General features: G+C 47.0%; 1 protein-coding gene across 1 annotated transcript in view; it reads right to left on the bottom strand.

Moving 5' to 3' along the window:
* The window catches only part of CNMD (chondromodulin), a 29337-nt gene extending 19399 nt beyond the window's left edge, over positions 1-9938 (bottom strand). The window contains exons 1-3 of the mRNA XM_065901703.1: positions 9667-9938; positions 9073-9213; positions 3659-3799 (exon numbers count right to left, since the gene is read on the bottom strand). Coding sequence (XP_065757775.1) covers positions 3659-3799; positions 9073-9213; positions 9667-9819 — 435 coding nt within the window. The 5' untranslated portion in view covers positions 9820-9938. The remainder of the gene's footprint in view (positions 1-3658; positions 3800-9072; positions 9214-9666) is intronic.
* Between the last annotated feature and the right edge of the window lie 10858 nt (positions 9939-20796).

Below are 20796 nucleotides of genomic sequence, written 5' to 3'. Positions count from 1 at the left end.
ATGTGAGTTCCCCAACTGGCGATCAAACCCAGACCCCTCGCCTTGGGAGCATGGGGTCCCAGTCACTCAACCACCGGTGAAGTCCCTCCCTCCAGCTTTTTAAATTAAAAAATTTCAAATATACACAAGGTCAAAAGAATTGTATAGTGAAAATCTGTTTATATCCACCATTCTATCTTATTTTTTTAGTTTTAGAAGTATTTATTTAATATTTATTAAAATGTTGTATCTTCCAAAATTGGAGGCCATTCTCTCTGCTTCTATTTTCTCCTGCTCCCATGATTTCTCGGAGAGCTATCTTAATTTCTAACCAGGATTTCTGTTATATCTGTGGGTCATTACGGTTGAAAAGGTTGACTTAAGCCAACAGCATCGATACTTTTGAGGGTACAACTTTCATACATTATGAATAGAACTAGTGTCTGTGTTCCTCAGGGGTTTACAGAGATTCTCGTGACCTAACTCTAGTCAGGCACCTCCGAGTCCTCTAGGCCCCAACCTTGGGCTCTGTCTTGGCCGGTTTATTTCAATTTTAGCAAGAATCCTACTGAGTCAGCCTCAGTCTGATCAAACTGGATATCTGATCCCCCTGACCTGCCTGCAGCAAAAATCCCGTTAGGTCAGTTTAGCGAAGAACGACTCTACCTCTTAGTAATTCCCCATCCACCAGCACCCCATCCTGCTCCGTGGCTGTTATACCCCAGTTTTCCTTACTGTATTCAGGGTTGAGCCTGCTCGCTCTCCTTGACTACAAAACCCCACAGTGGTAAGCCTCCCTTGAATGGAGTCTGCCTTACCTTCTGCAACAAGGGACCCGAATAACTCTTTTCTCCAATGGTGTAGAGCCTGGAGCCCTTCATTCAGTGCAAATTCCCTCTCGGGGGCTCTCTCCCACCACTGGTTCCATACAATTTTGGTGGGGTTAGCAAGGGAGGCTGTTCACCTACAATTCAGAAACTTTCCTACTCTGGGCCTGCCTGCATCTCCATCTTCCCCCCTCCCTCACTTCCTAAGCTCCCTACTTAGATCTTGGGAGCAGACCTGAACACGGGTATGGCATATCCTTCCCTGGGCCTGGAAAGCCCTGCCTCTGCCTCTCTGCTGTTGAAATCCTAACCGTTCTTCTAGACCTGGTTCAGCTGTTGCTGATAGCGAGCAGGACCCTACAGGGCTCCTGCACACAAAAGCTTTCTGTGTCCACCATTTCTTTGATTACAGGAAAAAGGCTTCATTCAGCCTCCACGACCTTCCCTGAGTTCCAATGGCCAGGTTCAAACAGCTGTTAATTAGGGAAGGAGAGGATGCAGATACCAGGGAAGGACAGTCCAGGGGAACAAGGGTGCAGCCTTGGGGCAGGGTCCTAGTTCCCCATCAAGCGATACACACAGTAATATCTGTGAGTTGTTTTGCATATACCGAAACCCCTTCCCGGTGGGAGAACTTAACTGTATGCTGCCCACAAGTACTGAGACCCCATCAGTTGGAACCAGGAGGTTGATGATGCTGACTCCCACTTACCTTACCATCAACCAATCAAAAGAATGTCCATAGCCAATCACACCCTCTTCGAACCATTACCATGAAACTTCTCACTACCCCCTCCAGGTTGGGACTCAGTTTTGAGGGCATTAGTCCACTGCGGCTCTCTTTGCCTGGCAAAGTGAGAAAGCTATCCTTTCTACTTCGCTCAGAACTCTGAATACTAATTCAGTGTCAGAGCCCAGAGGCTGGATTTGGCTTCATCGCCACCTCTGCAAAACCTGCTCCACCTCCTCGCTAGCAGCAATGGCCTCCTCCATGAGGACCCCACAGCTCTGCTCATAGCTCCGTGGCGGCGTGTCTCCCAGCCTGACCTAAAGCCGCTTCTCTGTGGATGTCCCCCTCCTAATGTCCTTGGGAGCGGGAACAAGTGTCAGTCGTCTTTGCATACTCCATGCTTCACACCATCCTTTGCATATAGATAGTCAGCTCCCATAAACGCTTCCTGAACTTGACTGACGGTTTGTAATACAGGAGGAAGCAATAGTTCAGGTACCACAGTGGCTGATTCATGTGTTTTCAGAAGTCCAGGCTTATTTAAACCCATAACAGGTTCTATCCATCAAAAAAATGTTCTACTCACCAGTTCTGACTTAGAGAAATGTGGAAGCTATCAAAGAGAATTGATCAGTTTATAAAATATTTGTGGCCCCACTGGCCTCTAAGAACAAAACACAATCAATACCATTATGAGAACCGAAGGTTTATAAAACAGAAATATAGGTTTGGGATTAAATATTTTAAAAGGACATTCCTGATACATACACATGTTGAGAGAGATGAATCTTTTCTTATTTATCTGCATAGCTACTTTTGCATATCTTGATATTGTGGCATATCCTGCGTATTCAATTTTGTTCTGGGTTGGATGAAAGATGCATGTGTGGGAGTCACATTTTATGATTTTATATTGAGCAGTGCAAAGAAAAAAATGCCTTTTACCTTGTTCTGGGTCTTGCAGTAAAAGCCTTTAATAGGTCTAGAGAAATTATCTCTGGGACTCGACCAGAACCATTTGCAAAGCTATGACCAAAGGAAATGGAGCTGGGCACACACAGGACTGCAGAGCCCGTCCCCAGGGCAGAGCCCACGCCAAACACAGCCAGCCCTTGTCCTCGCCAAATAATGTCTAATATCAGCCGAACTCTAAGCTTAGCATCTGTTTGATATTCAAAAGGGCTTGTGAAGTGTGTTTGGGTATCAACAAGGGGAGTTCTTTCATTCAAATGAAAAGCATCTCTAGTTTTTCTCATCAATCAGAGGAAGACAGGTCAGTGAGATGTTTGTAGGCCAATAAACTATCAGAAGAGACATTATTTTTAAGAGCCTTTTTTCATGAGGAAGTCTCACCTACTCCATCTATAGATTTAATAGGAGAGCACAAACAGTGATGCCTGTTTCTCTTCCTAGAACAAGAGAGAGAATGGGATATTTATGGTGGCCAGCCAGAGAGGAGGCCTGGAGTGACACTTGGGTTCACAGATGTCCACTGAAGCATCCATGCATGGCTTGATGTCTCCAATTGCCTGTAAATTGAATTTTTGAAAACAAACATGTGTGTCCTTTGCAAAGGAGACTCAAATGTTTCATCTGTAATGGGCTCTGTTCAGACAGCAGATGATACACTAGGCGAATTTCTCCATGCTCATTTTCTGGATTAAACGGGAAATCTGGAGCACTGAGACATGTGTGTAAATAGATCCCACCTGCTGTTGATTAGATTATTAGGTCATTAAAGTTTCCCTCTTCTCGATAACTGCCAGTTTTAGATCTTGCCACATTCTGGGAGGGCTTGGGCATTTTAGTCACCGTGTTAAGAAGGCTGTTTGGAGAAAAAGAGCTCTTGCAAGTCTTTCTGCCAAGACTTTGGATAGCTCCAAGAACTTGTTTTTTTTCAGTGCTAAGGGGCTGTTTTTTTTTCATTTTGAAAATGTCAAGGACAGAGAGTGATCCTTCCTCAGAGAGAACACTCGACGTGGTTCAGGGGGGTTGACGGCACCATGACTGCCATAAGGAGCAGTTCCCATTTGGGTGTGTGTGAGGGGCTCGCCTTCTCCCTGAATGAGGCGTCTCCCAGGCTTGCCTAGTTAAACTTCCTAAATGCATGAAATATACTTACATTCTGGAAATCATTAACTTCAACCGCTTCTTCAGCGCCACTTCCCATTTTAAAGGTCTCCAGGTTGTTCCCAGCATCTATTTCCATTGACCCATCTTGTAATTTCCCATTGATACTCATGGTATAATGGACATTGTAAATCTGGAAGTGAACACCAGAATTAGTGATGCTTCCCTCTTAGAGCAATCCAGGGCTTATCTTTATACAAATTAGCATTCCTGTGTCTCAGAGATACACTGAATCATCCTTAATAGTAAGACATTTATCTGGGAGGACTTCATTCATCCACCAATCACTTAATACAATGATTTCTTAAATAATATCTTGAAAGTAAAGGCTTTGATCATCTCTGATACTAATCTGAAGAGCTCGTGGTTTGCAGTCCTGGTGGCACATAGACGTATCTAAGGAGAATCTTCAGCTACCACACCTGGGTTGCCTCCACAGGATGGATCAAATCAGAACCTGCGGGGATGCGGCTTGAGGGCAGATCTTTCTTTTTCTAAAGGTCAATTCTACTCTGCAGCCAGAGTTGAGATCTGTTGATGGATAAACGGACATTGAAGAGGCAGAGGGTTCACTGGGCTGTTAACCAATCAAATCTGCAGTGGCACCTCAATTTGAAGGTATTTTAAAAACATCCTTCAGTCAAGACTTGGCATGGTGGGTGGTATACAGTAAGGGCTGCGGACAGGACTGGGGTATGCCTGAGATACAGCCACGTTACAGAGAGCAGGTCGACGTGCACATCTGTTTCCACTCAAAATAAGAGGGACTCCTATAATGACGCTACGGGGCAGACATAAGGTGTTGTACAGCGTTGTCACGAGATGTGTGGGGAGAAGGGAGAGAGTTTTGGCATTGTGCGGGAGCACTGGGACGGGAATCAGAAAAACAGCTGGCTACCCCACTTAGCTCTGCATCTTGGGAGTTGCCGTGAATGCCAAACAATGAAGTGGGAACTTCAGAGGGGGTTTTCATTTATGTCCTCAGAGCTCCAGGGTGTCACAGAGGTGGCCCAGAGCAGGTGGGACCGTGAGGTTCCTTTACCCGAGTCCCCCCCCCACCCACAGTCCATCTGATATTTGACCAGAGCAGCTTTGCTTCTGATCTGTTTCATGTGTTGCATTTCTGAGTAACATCTTGTTTAAAATCCCACCATTCGAAAAACCCTTTTTACAGTGTACCACTAAATTACAGGATCCAAAGGGCTCTCTCTCTCTCTTTAAAAAAATATTTATTTATTTCTTTGGTTGTGCCAAATAAGTTGTGACACTCAGGATCCTTGATGTTCGTTGAGGCGTGTGGGATCTAGTTCCCTGACCAGGATCGAACCTGGGCCTCCTGTGTTGGGATCATGGAATCTTAGCCACTGGACTGCCAGGGAAGTCCCCAACAGGGCTCTCTTAGTTTAGAAACCTGGTTAGGACACTGGTTTAAAAAGTGATTTAAACCACTGCTGGTCTGCAAGGACCTTCTCTGTGCTGTGGGGTAGTAGGTGGGCTTCTCTTCCCTTTCCTTCCATTGTCTGACTTAGAAGCATATTTATGTATATATCTATATCTTCCTGGAGAAGGACGTGGCAACCCACTCCAGTATTCTTGCCTGGAGAATCCCATGGACGGAGGAGCCTGGAGGGCTACAGTCCTTGGGGTCACAAAGAGTTGGACATGACTGAGCAACTAACACACTATATCTTATGTGTGATATATGGTTTAGTGGCTCAGTCGTGTCCGACTCTCCCAATCCCATGGGCTGTAACCCGCCAGGCTCCTCTCTCCATGGGATTCTCCAGGCAAGAATACTGGAGTGGGTTGCGATGCCCTTCTCCAGGGGATCTTCCCCACCCAGGGATTGAACCCAGGTCTCCTGCATTGCAGGCGGATTATTTACTGACTGGGCCACCAAGGAGGTGCATATATGATACATAATGTATCTCTTCTGTGTTGTGTGAGATACACACTCTTCAAAGTGGACGGAGTGGGAACTGATGACACGAGCTACTTACTGTCAGGTCGGTAGGTCAGAACTGCAAAGAGCTCAAATTCAATTCAAGTCAGATTTTCTCCCTCATCATGAGAAACAGCTAACTGCCCCCATGGACAAACCCTGGGGAAAGTATCTGTTGTTACTGGATCATTACTTGTAGAAAACTCATTATTGCAAGACCCACAAAGCACTGTTTGATCAGCAGAGATGGAGACACGGTGGCTGGTACCCTTGCAGGCAGTGGAACAGAAAATCCCGGCATTCGCCACCTCTGAGCAGAGGTCCTCCCCTCCTTCTGATGACCTTCGCCTCCTGCAGGACACTGCGCCCCCAGCTCAGCTGATCATGGGAGCCACTGCCGGGGGTTCTGATCTAGGGGCGTGGGAGCAGAGCCCACCAATACATTTTCACTTTGCACCTCGGCGGTCCTCACCATCAACCCGTTTGCGGAAACCTGTTTTCTTTGGCTGAGCCTGGGCTCCCTGCAGGGGAGGCTCAGAAAGCGGGCTCTGTTTGGCCCCTGCGCTCTCTGAACAGCCACTATTCATCTGAGTTAATTTTGGCTGTTAAGGGGTGCATGGCGGACAACACGTGTGTGAGTTTCTGCTGGCACAAGTGTCCGTCCTTCACTCATGAGACAAGAGGCTCTTTTTTTTTTTTTTTAAGCCTTGCACATAAACTTTTTACTACTAGAGTGATCCTGGATTTAAGAAATGAACTATTTCCAAATTCTTAGAAAATCTTAAGGAGACAAGATCATAACCCTGGAACAGTGGCTTGTGTGCCTAACTTCACTTTCTTGCATCATCACCCTTCTCCACCTTCCCACTCAACAAAACACCCTAACCAGGCCTGGGTATTGCATCCTTTTAATGCAGCCCCTGCTTGCCCCAGAGCAGCAGAGGGGGTCTGTGTCCTCCTGAAGTGACTGGGGTTGGAGACTGGTAAAAAGTACTGAGCCCCAAGCTCAGAAGAAGGCTGGGTAGGTGAAGCAGTAATCACAATATCTGCTCTAAACTGATGGAGCTGTTAGCACCTAAGGCTATTTCCATTCAAGCACAAAGAAAGTTTATTATGTGCCAAAATTCTGCTCAATATGGTGCCTTTTACAGCCAAGGAGATTTGCTAATGAGTTTCTAATAAAGCCTGGGTTCATAAGATAATTACATCATGTTTGGGACCAACGTCTCAAAAAATCAGGCTGAGAATAAAGGCCCCAAGCGATGATCTCATCCCCTCATCCCAGGCGCTTGGGTTGTCAGTTATCTCATATTGGTGGGAATTTCCCATATTTCAATGCCTTGTTCCATTGACAATAATGTGGATGAAACATGACCTCAATATTTGAGCCCAGTCACTTGTCCCCTCATTATTAACACTTCAATGCTTCAGAGTCCTCTAGCTGATTTCCAGTAAACCTGTCCTAAGGGGATTTATCCATATGAAAGGCACAGGAGGTGAATTACTGCTGCTTCTCCTCTGTAAACCAATACAGAGGAACAGAGGCATGGGTAATCTCCAAAGAGTGTGTCTCTGTCTGTTTGACAGAGACTGACCTTCTCTGATTATGTTTTGTTTGGACCATTGAGATTTGCATTCAGGGAAAGCAGACCTATGCATACGCTATGCGTGGATGGTACCAAACTTACTCTATTTAGTATTTTGTGATTTGTTTTTCAGAGTTAAATAACATGGATCAGCATGGAATATTTTGAGAGTTGGAAAAAAAAAAAAAAAGCCCTACCACAATTTTCTTCATTCTCCTACCTGTAGAGGAGACAGCAGTAACTTCTATTGTTGGCAATAAAATGTGATTCACCCTTCCTCTGTATTTTTAGAATTTAATACCACTCTCTTGGACCAGACAACCCACCATCTTGCAGTGAAGTAAAAGTTATGATAAAAGGAGGCCCTACTCATTTTGGATCATCTTTCAATCTCTCTTTCTAGAAGCTTGTCAGTTAACCCTATTTGCCTTGAATAATTAAATGCCAAATGGTACCCATTTAAATATATATCATGACCCAAATCTTTACCAAAAAAAAAAAAAAAAAAAGCGAAACTATTTTTGTCCCCAAAGGACCCATACCATGGAATTTTTGTCATGTAAAAGATAGCATTTACATTTCCCAAGGGATGACAGTCTAAACCCTGCTATTAATGGAGATGGAGATATAGAAATGTTCAGATATGCTGCTTTCGAATATGAGCATCTGGCCCGGCTTCTATATTTAAAATACACAAATACATTAAGGCACTTCTCAAGTACACATAAAATACCGCGCAATTCTGATCCTACAAATCGATGCTTGTAAATTTGATATAGTCTCTTAAACAGACTCGGTGCTAAATGGCATGCTTATCTACATTAGGCATTTGAGTTAAAAATACAAATTATGCAGTGACTGCAGAAGATGTGATGTGTAAAATGGTTGAATTGCTTTCAGCACCATTTTCTCTAAGTACTGGAATTCGTTCATGCTTTGAATTTCATGGTGGGAGAGAAAGGGGAAAACCGCAGTCACAGATTCTCTGAGGGCAGTGATTAAGAAACAGCCCTTTGTGCGCACCCTGGAGAGGGAATTCTTTTCCATTAGTTGAAATCAGCTTACACCAGGCCTGGCAATGGTCATCAAGATAAAATGCTCCCCCTCCTTTAGATAGGTGAACAAAACTCAGAGTATTTAATGAACACCCTGGATTCTTGCCCATTTGGGTCAGAAGCACTTTTTATATTCTTTGAGAGCCAGCCGAGCTTTAACATAAATAGCTGTGTTCATAAAAAGTAGGACGGGCGTTAGCAAAACATTTACCATTAAATCACATGTGACCAGGCCAGAAATGACTTTTAAAGATACTGGCTATCTTTAAGGAAGTTAGATTTTATTTTATTTTTCCCCTTACAGCAAGAGGGAAGGGCAAATTAAAGGATGAGGAATGAAAGAAAAGAGAGAGAGAGAAAAGGAGGGAGGGAGAGAGAAAAAGAGGGCGCTAGTGGGCGGTCAGGTTCACGCCATTATTAGGTCTGAATGTTCCTCCTCTACCTTTGTCCCAGGTTCAATTCACACACAGCCTTTCTCAGCTGGGAAGGCCATCGTTTCACCTCTTCCTAAGGGTGAGGAAGGCGAGGCCAGAGGCGTGCCTGACCCGCGGTCCCTCGCCCGCTCAGTGGAGCGCCAGGCTGCGATGCGCCTTCCCCGCGAAGGGCCTCCGTGAAACCGTCCACTGTATCCCCGGCCACACCGCTTTTGAAGCCCAGACTGGCTTTTCTACAAAGTTGCCCGTCAGTGGGAAGCCACGTCGTGGAGTTGGATGGATGAAGGGCCCGGGAGGCCCCCGAGGGTTCAGCATCCGCTGGGGCCCCCGAGGAGGGGACACGCGAGTGATCAAGGGGCCCCGGCCACCCCGTGCGCCTCCGGACTTACGTGATTGTCGCTCCCCTTCCAGAAGTAGAAGGCCCCGATGGCCCCCAGGAGCAGCAGCACCGCCCCCGAAATGAGGACCACGGCTCCGACCTTGAGCAGCCGCGCGGGGCTGGAGGGCTTCACGGTCACGGCGGCGTACGCCTGCGGGCGGCCGGGAGAGGACCCGTCAAGTCTGCGCGCAGCGACCGCGGCATCGGGGTGCGGGAGGGAGTGGGGGACAGCGGCGCCGGGCTCCTCCGGGCGCCCCGTTTCTCCGCGCTTCCCCCGCCGCGGGTCGCCGGGTCCTCAGGCCTGGATGCGCGCTGAGCTAACTCTTCGCGGTTCTCGGTCGTCGGCCCGCGGGTCTGCGGTCTCGGCGGGCTCCCCTCCACGACGCCCGCTCCTCGCTCCCTGTCCACCTTCCCCTTCGCGCGCATCTGCGGCTGCCCTCCCTCTGCACCCACACCGGCGTGGGGTGCCACCCCAAGCCCACACCTGGGCGCCCGAATTTGCCCCCACCTCCCAAGTTCGGTGACACGCAAATCGCAGACCCGGGGGTCCGGACCCCAGCAGGTCTGGGGCAGTACCGCAGCCCCCCAGGTGAGCGGTACTCACCGGGGGGCTGCAAAACTCGACGTCGTCGGGGCCCACCAGGGCGATGGGCACTTTGTCCGAGTTCTCCGTCATGACCGCGGCCGCCGGAGCAGGACACCGGGAGGCTCGGCGGGCGCCCTGGGCTCTGGCCTGCGGCCCCGACGTGCCGGGCATTTCAGCGCGGGGCACGCGCGCGCACACCGTGCCCTCCGCCTGGCCCAGCCCAGAGCTCCCCACCCCTCCTGGCGCCGCACCTCTGCCCTGCCTTCCCTCTCCCGCCCCGAGCAGCGGTGAACGCGCCCAGCTTCCCACAGCCCCCTCTGCCCGCGCTCTCCGCACCCCTCCCCAAGCCCCTCGTGAGTCTGAGTGCGCCAGGGTGGGGGAGGGGGAGGAGACCAAGGATGCTGAGCCCCGGGACCCCAGGGCATCCCGGATTGCCAGGACCTCTCCACCGTCCGGGGATCTCTCAGGATGTCTGAGGCTCTGCTGGGAGCCTGGCTGGAGGCCCGTTTCCTGCAGTGAACTCGTGTGGGTGCTGGGGGTGGGGGTGGGGGGTGCGGCGGAACAGGACACAGAGGAGAGCGGGGACGTGGGATGGACGGGGGACCCCGGCCCAAGTCTGCGGGCTGGACCCCGGACAGGCGCGCGGATCGGGTTCTCAGCGAAGGGCTCTCCTTCCAGGTTTCTCTGGGAGCCTTAGCAGGAGGCTCAGCAGGGAAACTGGAAGCCAAGCTGAGAAAGAATAATAGGTTCTGGTTGATTAACTAAATAAGTTAAACAAAGAGACAAAAACAGCAATGGCAACATTCATGCACCAAAAACACTGTTATTATGTATATAGTGTGCATTTTATACTATGGAGAGAGGTAGATATAGTATTAATATGTATATTAATTTTATTAATTAATAAAATTAATTAATTAATTAATATTATACATATTAGTTAATACGATTTAATTTAAAAAGCAGAACAGGAGAAATATTTTTGCTCTTGGAAGTGCTATCTGCCAGTACTAGGACTATGTGTGTGTGCGTGCTAAGTCCCTTCAGTCCTGTCCGACTCTTTGTGCCCCCATGGACTGTAGCCCACCAGGCTCCTCTGTCCATGGGATTCTCCAGGCAAGGATACTGAAGTGGGTTGCCATTTCCTCCTTCGGGGGGTCTTCCCAACTTAGGGATGCAATCCACATCTCTTAGGTCTCTTGCATTGGCAGGCGGTTTCTTTACCCCTAGGTCCCTCTGGGAAGCCCACCAGGACTCCACGTGACCTCATGTGAATCCAGGCTTCATGAATGGGTGCTGGGTTCTAGCTTTGTGCAGAGTCCGCTACTGAGGAGTAGGGAGCACTGCAGGGGAGGGCCTGAGGTCTCCCAGCTGAGGGAGGGCAGGGCAGGACTGCGGCAGCAGGACGGTGGGCTCCGGAGGGACACCTGGTGAGAGGTGTGAGGACAGCCGAGCTGGGAAGCCCTGAGGGGTGGAGGTGACTGGTGTGGCGGGGTCCGCGTGTCTCTGCTGCTGCTGGGCTGGGGAGGCTGAGGCTTCAGGCCTAGGAGGACGGGGAGAGTGATGGGAGCTCAAGGGAGAGGAGGATGTTGGGACGAGCAGTTGTGAGAGAGCCGATCTGATAAGACTAATTTCAGACTTGTTGAACTTGACGTTCAGTTGCTCAGCCGTGTCAGACTCTTTGCGACCCCATGGACTCTAGCCTGCCAGGTTTCCCTGTCCTTCACCGTGGCTGGAGTTTGCTCAGACTCATGTCCGTCGAGTTGGTGATGCCATCCAGCCATCTCATCCTCTGTCACCTTCTTCTCCTGCCTTCAATCTTTCCCAGCATCAGGGTCTTTTCTAATGAGTTGGCTCTTCACATCAGGTGGCCAAAGTACTGGATGCTTCAGCTTTAGCATCAGTTCTTCAACTGAATATTCAGGACTGATTTCCTTTAGGATGGACTGGTTTGATCTCCTTGCTGTCTGAGGGACTTTCAAGAGTCTTCTCCAGCACCAGTTTGAAAGCATCATGTGGGGGCTGGTAAAGAAGAGCCCGGGGACAATCCTGAGCCTGCCTTGGATTCAGACAAGGCACCACTGGCTGCATCTTCCATGAGGTGGAAGGTGCTGGAAAACCCCCTTGCAGCCTGCAGAGGCTCAGCCCCCAGGGGCACTGCTGCCGAGTTCAAGAACTCCTCTCCCCAGGGCACTTGTAATGGGCGTTTGGGAAGGAGAAGTCACGGCCAGAGAAGTGGGAGGAGACCCAAGATGAAGTAGTGATGCAGGAAGAAAAGGTGAGTTCAGGAAGGATGGATCCGCAGTATCAGATGCTGACATCATGGGAGAAGGAAAGAATACACAGAAAGGCTTTGGACTCCTCAGTGAGGAGGGCGCAGGAGCCAATAAGACAGCAGTTCCATTTGCTCCATTTATTGGGCACAGAACGGATGCTGCAAAGCATCATTGTGACTAAAAGTATTTGCAACTCATACCACAGACCAGGAACTCGTTTTCTCAGAGAGTTCCTAGGAATCATTAGAATACCACCGATGGAAAAGCTGGCCAAAGGATGGGAACAGAAGTTCCACACAAGGGGAAATTCAAATGACTCTTCAACAGAAGAAAAATGCTTGACAGCGCTTATAAAAAGAAATGCAGATTTAAAGTATTCCTTTTCACCTATCTGGCTGGTGAAAATAAACACCCTTGTTAGAACAGTCTATTGGAGAGCATGAGGGGAATGAGGCCCACGTTGCTGTGGGTGGCTGAATTGGTGCAAATTTTATGGGGAAAACTTGATTCCAAAATGCAAAGTGTAATTTCATTTCTGTGGATTTATCCCACAGATGGGCTCACGAGGCTGGAAAAATTCTCTCTATGCAAGGCTGCTCCTCGCAGCGTGTCTGTTAGAACAAAGGCCTGGAAACGGTTTCAGTGGCCGCAGCAGAGAATTCACGGCGCATCCTCACAGAGGGGTCTTGGCAACAATTTGAGAGGATGAAGCAGCTTTGAATATACTTATGTATTAACACGCACCTAAGATACTTTAGTGAAAAAGGCAAAGGGTAGAACATGTATCTAAATGCCTCCATTTGTATTTGCAGTTCAGTTGCTCAGCTGTGTCTGACTCTTTGCGACCCCATGGACCGCAGCACACAAGGCCTCCCTGTCCATCACCAACTCCTGGAGCTTATTCAAACTCATGTCATCAAGTCGATGATGCCATCCAACCATCTCATCCTCTGTCGTCCCCTTCTCCTCTTGCCCTCAATCTTTCCCAGCATCAGGGTCTTTTCTGAGGAGTGAGCTCTTTGCATCAGGTGGCCAAAGTGGCCAAATTTGTATAAAAAAATACAAACAGGGGAATTCCCTGGTGGTTCAGTGGCATATTAAAAAGCAGAGACATTACTTTGCCGACAAAGGTCTGTCCAGTCAAAGTTATGGTTTTTCAAGTAGTCATGTGTGGATGTGAGAGTTGGATGAGTGCAGAAGAATTGATGCTTTTGAACTGTGGTGTTGGAGAAGACCCTTGAGAGTCCTTTGGACTGCAAGGAGATCCAACCAGTCCATCCTAAAGGAAATCAGTCCTGAATGTTCATTGGAAGGACTGATGCTGAAGCTGAAGCTCCAATACTTTGGCCACCTGATGCAAAGAACTCATTGGAAAAACTCTGATGCTGGGAAATATTGAAGGCAGGAGGAGAAGGGGACGACAGAGGATGAGATGGTTGGGTGGCATCACTGACTGGATGGACATGAGTTTGAGTAAACTCCGGGAGTTGATGATGGACAGGGAGGCCTGGCGTGCTGTGGTCCATGGGGCAACTGAACTGACTCAGCGGCTAGGACTCTGCACTTTGACTGCCAAGGGCCCTTGTTCCATCCCTTGTTGGGAAACTGAAATCCCACAAGCCTCATGGTGTGGCCAATAAATAAATAAAACAAGAGCATATGTATGCAGGGCTTGCGTGGTGGTCCAGTGGTTAAGAATTCACCTGCCAGTGCAGGGGCCACGGGTTTGATCCCTGCTCTGAGAAGATCCCACGTGTTGCAGGGCACCTGAGCTGGGGTGCCACAACTGTGGAAGCCTGCCTCTACAGCTCACACTCCACAACCAGAGAAGCCACCGCAGTGGGAATCTTGAGCACCACAACGAGCGTGTACCCCGCTCATTGCAACCAGACAAAGCCCGCACGTAGCAATGAAAACCCAGTGCTGCCAAAACAGATAAATAAAAAAGAATACGTGCGTGCCTATGCCCTCTGGAAAGACTCACAAGAGGCCAATGGCAGGGGTTGCCTCTGGGGAGAGACACAGGGCTGGCGGCCACCCATGGGAGAAAGGTGCTCCTCTCTGTACCTTTTGGAACGTTCTGGATTCTGTACTGTGAACATGCATTGACAGTTCAAAAAAATGAGTGAACACCCTGGTCAGGATGGCTGCCATCAAAAAGTCTACAAGCAAGAAATGCTGGGGAGGGTGCGGAGAAAAGCGAACCTTCTTACATTGTTGGTGGGAATGCAAACTAGTACAGCCGCTATGGAGAACAGAGTGGAGATTCCTTAAAAAACTGGAAATAGAACTGCCATATGACCCAGCAATCCCCCTGCTGGGCATACACATGGAGGAAACCATATCTGAAAGAGACACGTGCACCCCAATGTTCATCGCAGCACTGTTTATAATAGCCAGGACATGGAAGCAACCTAGATGCCCATCAGCAGACGAGTGGATAAGGAAGCTGTGGTACATATACACTATGGAATATTACTCACCCATTAAAAATAATTCATTTGAATCAGTTCTAATGAGGTGGATGAAACTGGAACCTATTATACAGAGTGAAGTAAGTCAGAAAAAAACCAATATAGTATATTAACGCATATATATGGAATTTAGAAAGATGGTAATGATGACCCTATATGTGAGACAGCAAAAGAGACACAGATGTAAAGAACAGACTTTTGGACTCTGTGGGAGAAGGTGAGGGTGGGATGATTTGAGAGAATAGCATTTGAAACATGTATATTACCATATGTGAAACAGATCGCCAGTCCAGGTTTGATGCATGAGACAAGTGCTCAGGGCTGGTGCACTGGGGTGACCCAGAGGGAGGGGATGGGGAGGGAGGGGGGAGGGGGGTTCAGGATGGGAACACAGGTAACCCGTGGCTGATTCATGTCAATGTATGACAAAAGCCACCACAATATTGCAAAGTAATTAGCCTTTAATTAAAATAAATAAATTAATTAAAAAATAAAATAGTCAAAAAAATGAGTGAATAAAATAATAAATAACAGTGAATAGGTAGGAAGTGAGTGCTGCAAATGGAGACAGTTCTTTTAAGAACTTTGGATTTAAGGGGGAGAAGAAAGTAAGGAGGCTAGACCAAGGGAGCTGGAGGGTCAAGGACATCCTCCCCAGCCCTCCCAGGCTGGAGAGACATTTGAAAGCTGAAGGGGGCTGGGAAAGGATGGCATGGACCCCGAAACAAGCAAGAAGGTCAGCCCTGAGAAGGAGAGAGGGCTGGGGGAGTAAGCGACCATGTGGATGCTCAGGGGGCTCGTGGTCTGAGGAGAGCGACACTGAGGACAGGGTGGGAAGTGCGGTGGGTTGCCCGACTCCGCCTCCTTCACACAACAGATGAGGCCTGTTCCAGGCCCGAACGCAGCTGCTCAGAGCACAAAAGACGCCATCCTGCTCATGGTGGAGTGGAAAAGACACTCTTAAAGCATGTAATCACAAAATAATGGTGTCCCCACATTTTTGATCAACAGTGAAGAGGATTTGTCGCAGCACTATTCACAATAGCCAGGACCCGGAAGTAACCTAAATATCCATTGACAGAGGAATGGATAAAGAAGATGTGTACATATATACAAGGGAATACTACTCAGCCACAAAAAAGGATGAAATAATGTCATTTGCAGCAACATGGATGGGCTCAGAGAGTGTCATCCTTAGTGAGGTAAGTCAGAGAAAGACAAGATCTCATGTGATATCACTCATATACAGAATCCAAAAAAGGATGCAAATGAACTTATTTATAAAACAGAAATACAGTCACAGGTGTAGAAAACAAACGTAAGGTTGTTGGGGGGAAAGGTAAGGGGTTAAACTGGGACGTTGGAATTGACATATACAGACTACTATATATAAAATGAATAACTAATAAGGACTTATTATATAGCACAGGGAACTCTTCTCAATACTTTGTAGTGACCTGTATGGGAAAGAATCTAAAAAGAGTGTGTGTCTGTTGCTCTACAACAGAAAGTAACACAACATTGTAAATCAACTGTACTCCTTCTACAGGTTTAAAGCAATCCCTATAAAAAATCCAATTTAATATCTATAAAATGTTTCCCGGATATAAAACAATCTTAAAATTCATTGCTCTTGTTAGGTTGCTAAGTCGTGTCTGGCTCTTTAGTAACCCTAGGGACTGCAGCCTGCCAGGCTCCTTTGTCCTTAAGATTTCCCAGGCAAGAGCGCTGGAGTGGGTTGCCATTTCCTTCTCCAGGGGATCTTCTTGACCCAGGGATCAAACTTTGGGTCTCCTGCTTGGCAGGCTGATTCTTCACCACCGAGCTACTTGGGAAGCACTTAAAATTCATACAGAATTACAAAAGTGAGCTGGAAGATAGTATAATGGAACTCACCCAATGAGAACAGCAAAAAGGAAAAAAAAAAACCCACTAACCCTTGTAAAACAGCATTTTGACTATATAGAGTAAGTCTATAGACAAATTTAAAAAAGGGAAGGCTAAAATAAACCATGTAGTAATGAACTGTAATTAGAATCATCAGTCTGAATTCACGGGTGTTAATATGGGCTGGAAGAAGCACAAGCTGGAACCAAGATTGCCAGGAGAAATATCAATAACCTCAGATATGTAGATGACACCACCCTTATGGCAGAAAGTGAAGAGGAACTAAAAAGCCTATTGTTGAAAGTGAAAGAGGAGAGTGAAAAAGTTGGCTTAAAGCTCAACATTCAGAAAACTAAGATCATGGCATCTGGTCTCATCACTTCATGGGAAATAGACGGGGAAACAGTGGAAACAGTGTCAGACTTTATTTTTTTGGGCTCCAAAATCACTGCAGATGGTGACTGCAGCCATGAAATGAAAAGACGCTTACTTCTTTTTTTTTTTTTTTTGCTGTGTCTTTTCATTGACACTTGCTTCTTGGAAGGATAGTTATGACCAACCTAGATAGCATACTAAAAAACAGAGACATTACTTTGCCAACAAAGGTCCATCTAGTCAAGGCTACGGTTTTTCCAGTGGTCATGTATGGATGTGAGAGTTGGACTGTGAAGAAAGCTGAGCGCCGAAAAATTGATGCTTTTGAACTGTGGTGTTGGAGAAGACTCTTGAGAGTCCCTTGGACTGCAAGGAGACCCAACTGGTCCAGCCTAGAGGAGATCAGTCCTAGGTGTTCATTGGAAGGACTGATGCTGAAGCTGAAACTCCAGTACTTTGGCCACCTGATGCGAAGAGTCGACTCATTGGAAAAGACCCTGATGCTGGGAGGGATTGGGGGCAGGAGGAGAAGGGGACAACAGAGAATGAGATGGCTGGATGGTATCACCGACTCGATGGACATGGCTTTGGGTGGTCTATGGGTGTTGGTGATGGACAGGGAGGCCTGGCGTGCTGCAGTCCATGGGGCCGCAAAGAGTCAGACACAACTGAGTGACTGAACTGAACTGAATTGAATATGGATAGATAAATATAGAAAAAGATATAGAAAATAAATCTATACTCCAATACAAATAAAACAATGAAAGGAAAAAGCATAGATACCCCGAGATAAGTAGCCTCTGCTCTGCGTGGGCTAGGGGGCAGTCCTTGAGGAAGGCGCATTTACGGTGAGGACTGAAGGAAGAGCAGCGATTCCCCGGTGGGGACAGGTGCAGGGTGTGGGAGTGTGGAGAGACAGCTAGCAGGCCTGGCAGTGGTGAACAGTTTGGCATTTGAAAGAAGAGAGGCTGGACTTTGGAGAGTGAGAGAAAGAATGGTAGGAGGTGAGGCTACAGAGAGAGGCAGTCATCTCAGACAAGACCGTGTTAAGGTTTTGATTTTTTCCCCTTGGTATTGGGAGGTCCTACGGGGTTTGAAACAGCAGAATGACATACTCAGGGTTGCATTTTAAAAGCACCACTTTTATTACAACCCACATAAATGGATGATACATTTTTTTTACCTGAATATTTTCTGTTAGTATAATTTTGTATGTTTTCAGACACTTTTTCCCGGTAGCCTAGGTCTTTGGCTATATATAGGGAAATACTTTACCTGACTATGGAACAGGGCTCCGCTTGAAATTCTAAAGCCTCTTTTCTTTCCTAGACTTGACATATACTTGCTGTGTGACCTCCAATAAAGTTTTTCAGTTCTTTGGTGCTCCTTTTTCTCATCTTTAAGGTGAAAGGAAAGTCTAAAAATCTTCTCAATTTGTGACCTTCTATCAGTTCAGTTCAGTTGCTCAGTCATGTCCAACTCTTTGCAACCCTGTGGACTGCAGCACACCAGGCCTCCCCGTCCATCATCAACTCCCGTAGTTTACTCAAACTCATGTCCATTGAGTCGGTGATGTCATCCAACCATCTCATCCTCTGTTGTCCCCTTCTCCTACTGCCTTTTATCTTTCCCAGCATCAGGGAAAATGAGTCAGTTCTTTGCATCAGGTGGCCAAAGTATTGGAGTTTCAACTTCAACATCAGTCCTTTCAATGAACCCTCAGGACTGATCTCCTTTAGGATGGACTGGTTGGATCTCCTTGCAGTCCAAGGGACTCTCAAGAGTCTTCTCCAACACCACACTTCAAAAGTATCAATTCTTCGGTGTTCAACTTTCTTTATAGTCCAACTCTCACATCCATACATGACTACTGGCAAAGTAATGTCTCTGCTTCTTAAAATGTTGTCTAGGTTGGTCATAACTTTCCTTCCAAGGAGTAAGCGTCTTTTCATTTCATGGCTGCAATCACCATCTGCAGTGATTTTGGAGCCCCCCAAAATAAAGTCTGTCAGTGTTTTCCCATCTATTTGCCATAAAGTGATGGGACCAGATGCCATGATCTTTGTTTACTGAATGTTCAGTTTTAAGCCAACTTTTTCACTCTCCTCTTTCACTTTCATCAAGAGGCTCTTTAGTTCTTCTTCACTTTCTGCCATAAGGGTGGTGCTATCTGCATATCTGAGGTTATTTATATTTCTCTCAGCAATCTTGGTTCCAGCTTGTGCTTCCTCCAGCCCAGCGTTTCTCATAATGTACTCTGCATATAAATTAAATAAGCAGGGTGACAATATACAGCCTTGACATACTTCTTTCCTGATTTGGAACCAGTCTGTTGTTCCATGTCCAGTTCTAACTGTTGCTTCCTGACCTGCATACAGATTTCTCAAGAGGCAGGTCAGGTGATCTGGTATTCCCATCTCTTAAAGAATTTCCCACAGTTTGTTGTGATCCACACAGTCAAAAGCTTTGGCATAGCCAATAAAGTAAAAATAGCATGTTTTTCTGGAACTCTCTTGTTTTTTTAATGATCCAGCGGATGTTGGCAATTTGATCTCTGGTTCCTCTGCCTTTTCTAAAACCAGCTTGAACATCTGGAAGTTCACAGTTCACGTATTGTTGAAGCCTGGCTTGGTGACTGTCTGTAAGTCTATGTTTTTCTGTATAGAGAGTCATAGAAATAAAAAAGTAAAAGGTAATAGAAACACCATTTTGACCTCTGTGGGCTAGAATGTCTAAATTGGAGGGGGAGCGAGAATAACAGAGGTAGAGCCTCTTTCGTGGTCCTAGCAAGAGATGATGGTGGTGGTTGTTCTTGTTCAATCGCCAAGTTGTGTCCAACTCTTTGTGACCCCATGGAAAACCTGAATGAACTTTTTGGTCAACCCAATATTAACAGGGGCTTCCTTGGTAGTTCAGCAGTAAAGAATATGCCTGCAATGCAGGAGGCTTGCAGGAAATGCGGGTTACATCTCTGGGTTGGGAGATTCCCCTGGAGTAGGGAAGGGAAACCCACTGTAGTATTCTCGCCCGGGAAATCCCGTGGACAGAGGAGACTGGTGGGCTACAGTCCGTGGGGTTGCAAGACAGACACGACTGAGAGCCTAAACAACAACAAATAAAGACAAATACAGAGTGTAGCCTAAGGATTCTCATCACAAGGAGAAAGTGCTTTTCCTTTTTTTCTTTTCTTTTTATTGCATCCATACAAGAAGATGGATGTTGGCTGAACCTATTGTGACAATCACTTCACAATACATTTAAGCCAAACTATCATGCTGTTTGCCTTAAACTCATACACTGATGTGTGTAAATTATTTCTCAATAAAACTGGGAGAAAAGAAATCCCATGGTGTCACTAAAACACAATTACTCCTTTCTGGCAGCTGGCGCCTCTCTAGAACTTTCTAGTGACAACAGTGAGGTCCACTGGGGGGCTGAGGGTCACAGTTGTCGTGGGCAGCCAGCTCTTGGGGCCCTATTCCAGTCCCTGCTCCCCTGGGCTCACGGACTGGCTCATGGGTTCTGTTTGCTTTTCCTCCCTCGCTTCCTGCTGTCCAGCCAGTCTGGAGTTAGTGTGGGGAATATTTTTATATTGACCAAAAAAAAAAAAAAAAAAGCATTGATGGCAGATACACTCCAGGAAAAAAAAAAAGTTGCATTCCAATGCTAATTACCAGGGGTGGGTTTATTATCTGCTTTTCGGTATCGTCAAAGCAGGGTGATCTTCCCTTTAGTTTAGTCAATTTTGAGTCTTTTGAATTTTCGTCAGTCCACGTGGATAGGTTAATTTTCAAATGATTTGTAACTACTCATCCCTAAGCCGCCTCCTTCTCCTCATCTAAATACCGGTGTGTCCTGAAGACATGCTGAGCATCGTGTATAGGTAATCAAGGCTGTAGTCTGTCGCTCCACCTCTCTAGGTGGCTATTTCTTGGCTCGTTGGCTCAACCTCACCTTTCCACTCTCAAGAACTGAAATGTCCCTCAGAGGAGCTTTATGTGGCAGTTAGCCCTGGGATAGAGTCAGAACGTCCTCCATGTCGCCTGCCTCCTTCCAGCCTTGCGCGCTTCAAGCTCTTTGCCCTGTAGCCACATCAGCTTTTCTAAAGTGCCACTCACATCACCTCCCACCTCTGC

The sequence above is a fragment of the Muntiacus reevesi genome, chromosome 11 (genome assembly GCF_963930625.1).
Source record: "Muntiacus reevesi chromosome 11, mMunRee1.1, whole genome shotgun sequence".
Classification (NCBI taxonomy): Eukaryota; Metazoa; Chordata; class Mammalia; order Artiodactyla; family Cervidae; genus Muntiacus; species Muntiacus reevesi.
The sequence above is the reverse complement of the archived record's forward strand: the minus strand, read 5'-3'. Positions and strand labels throughout refer to the sequence as shown.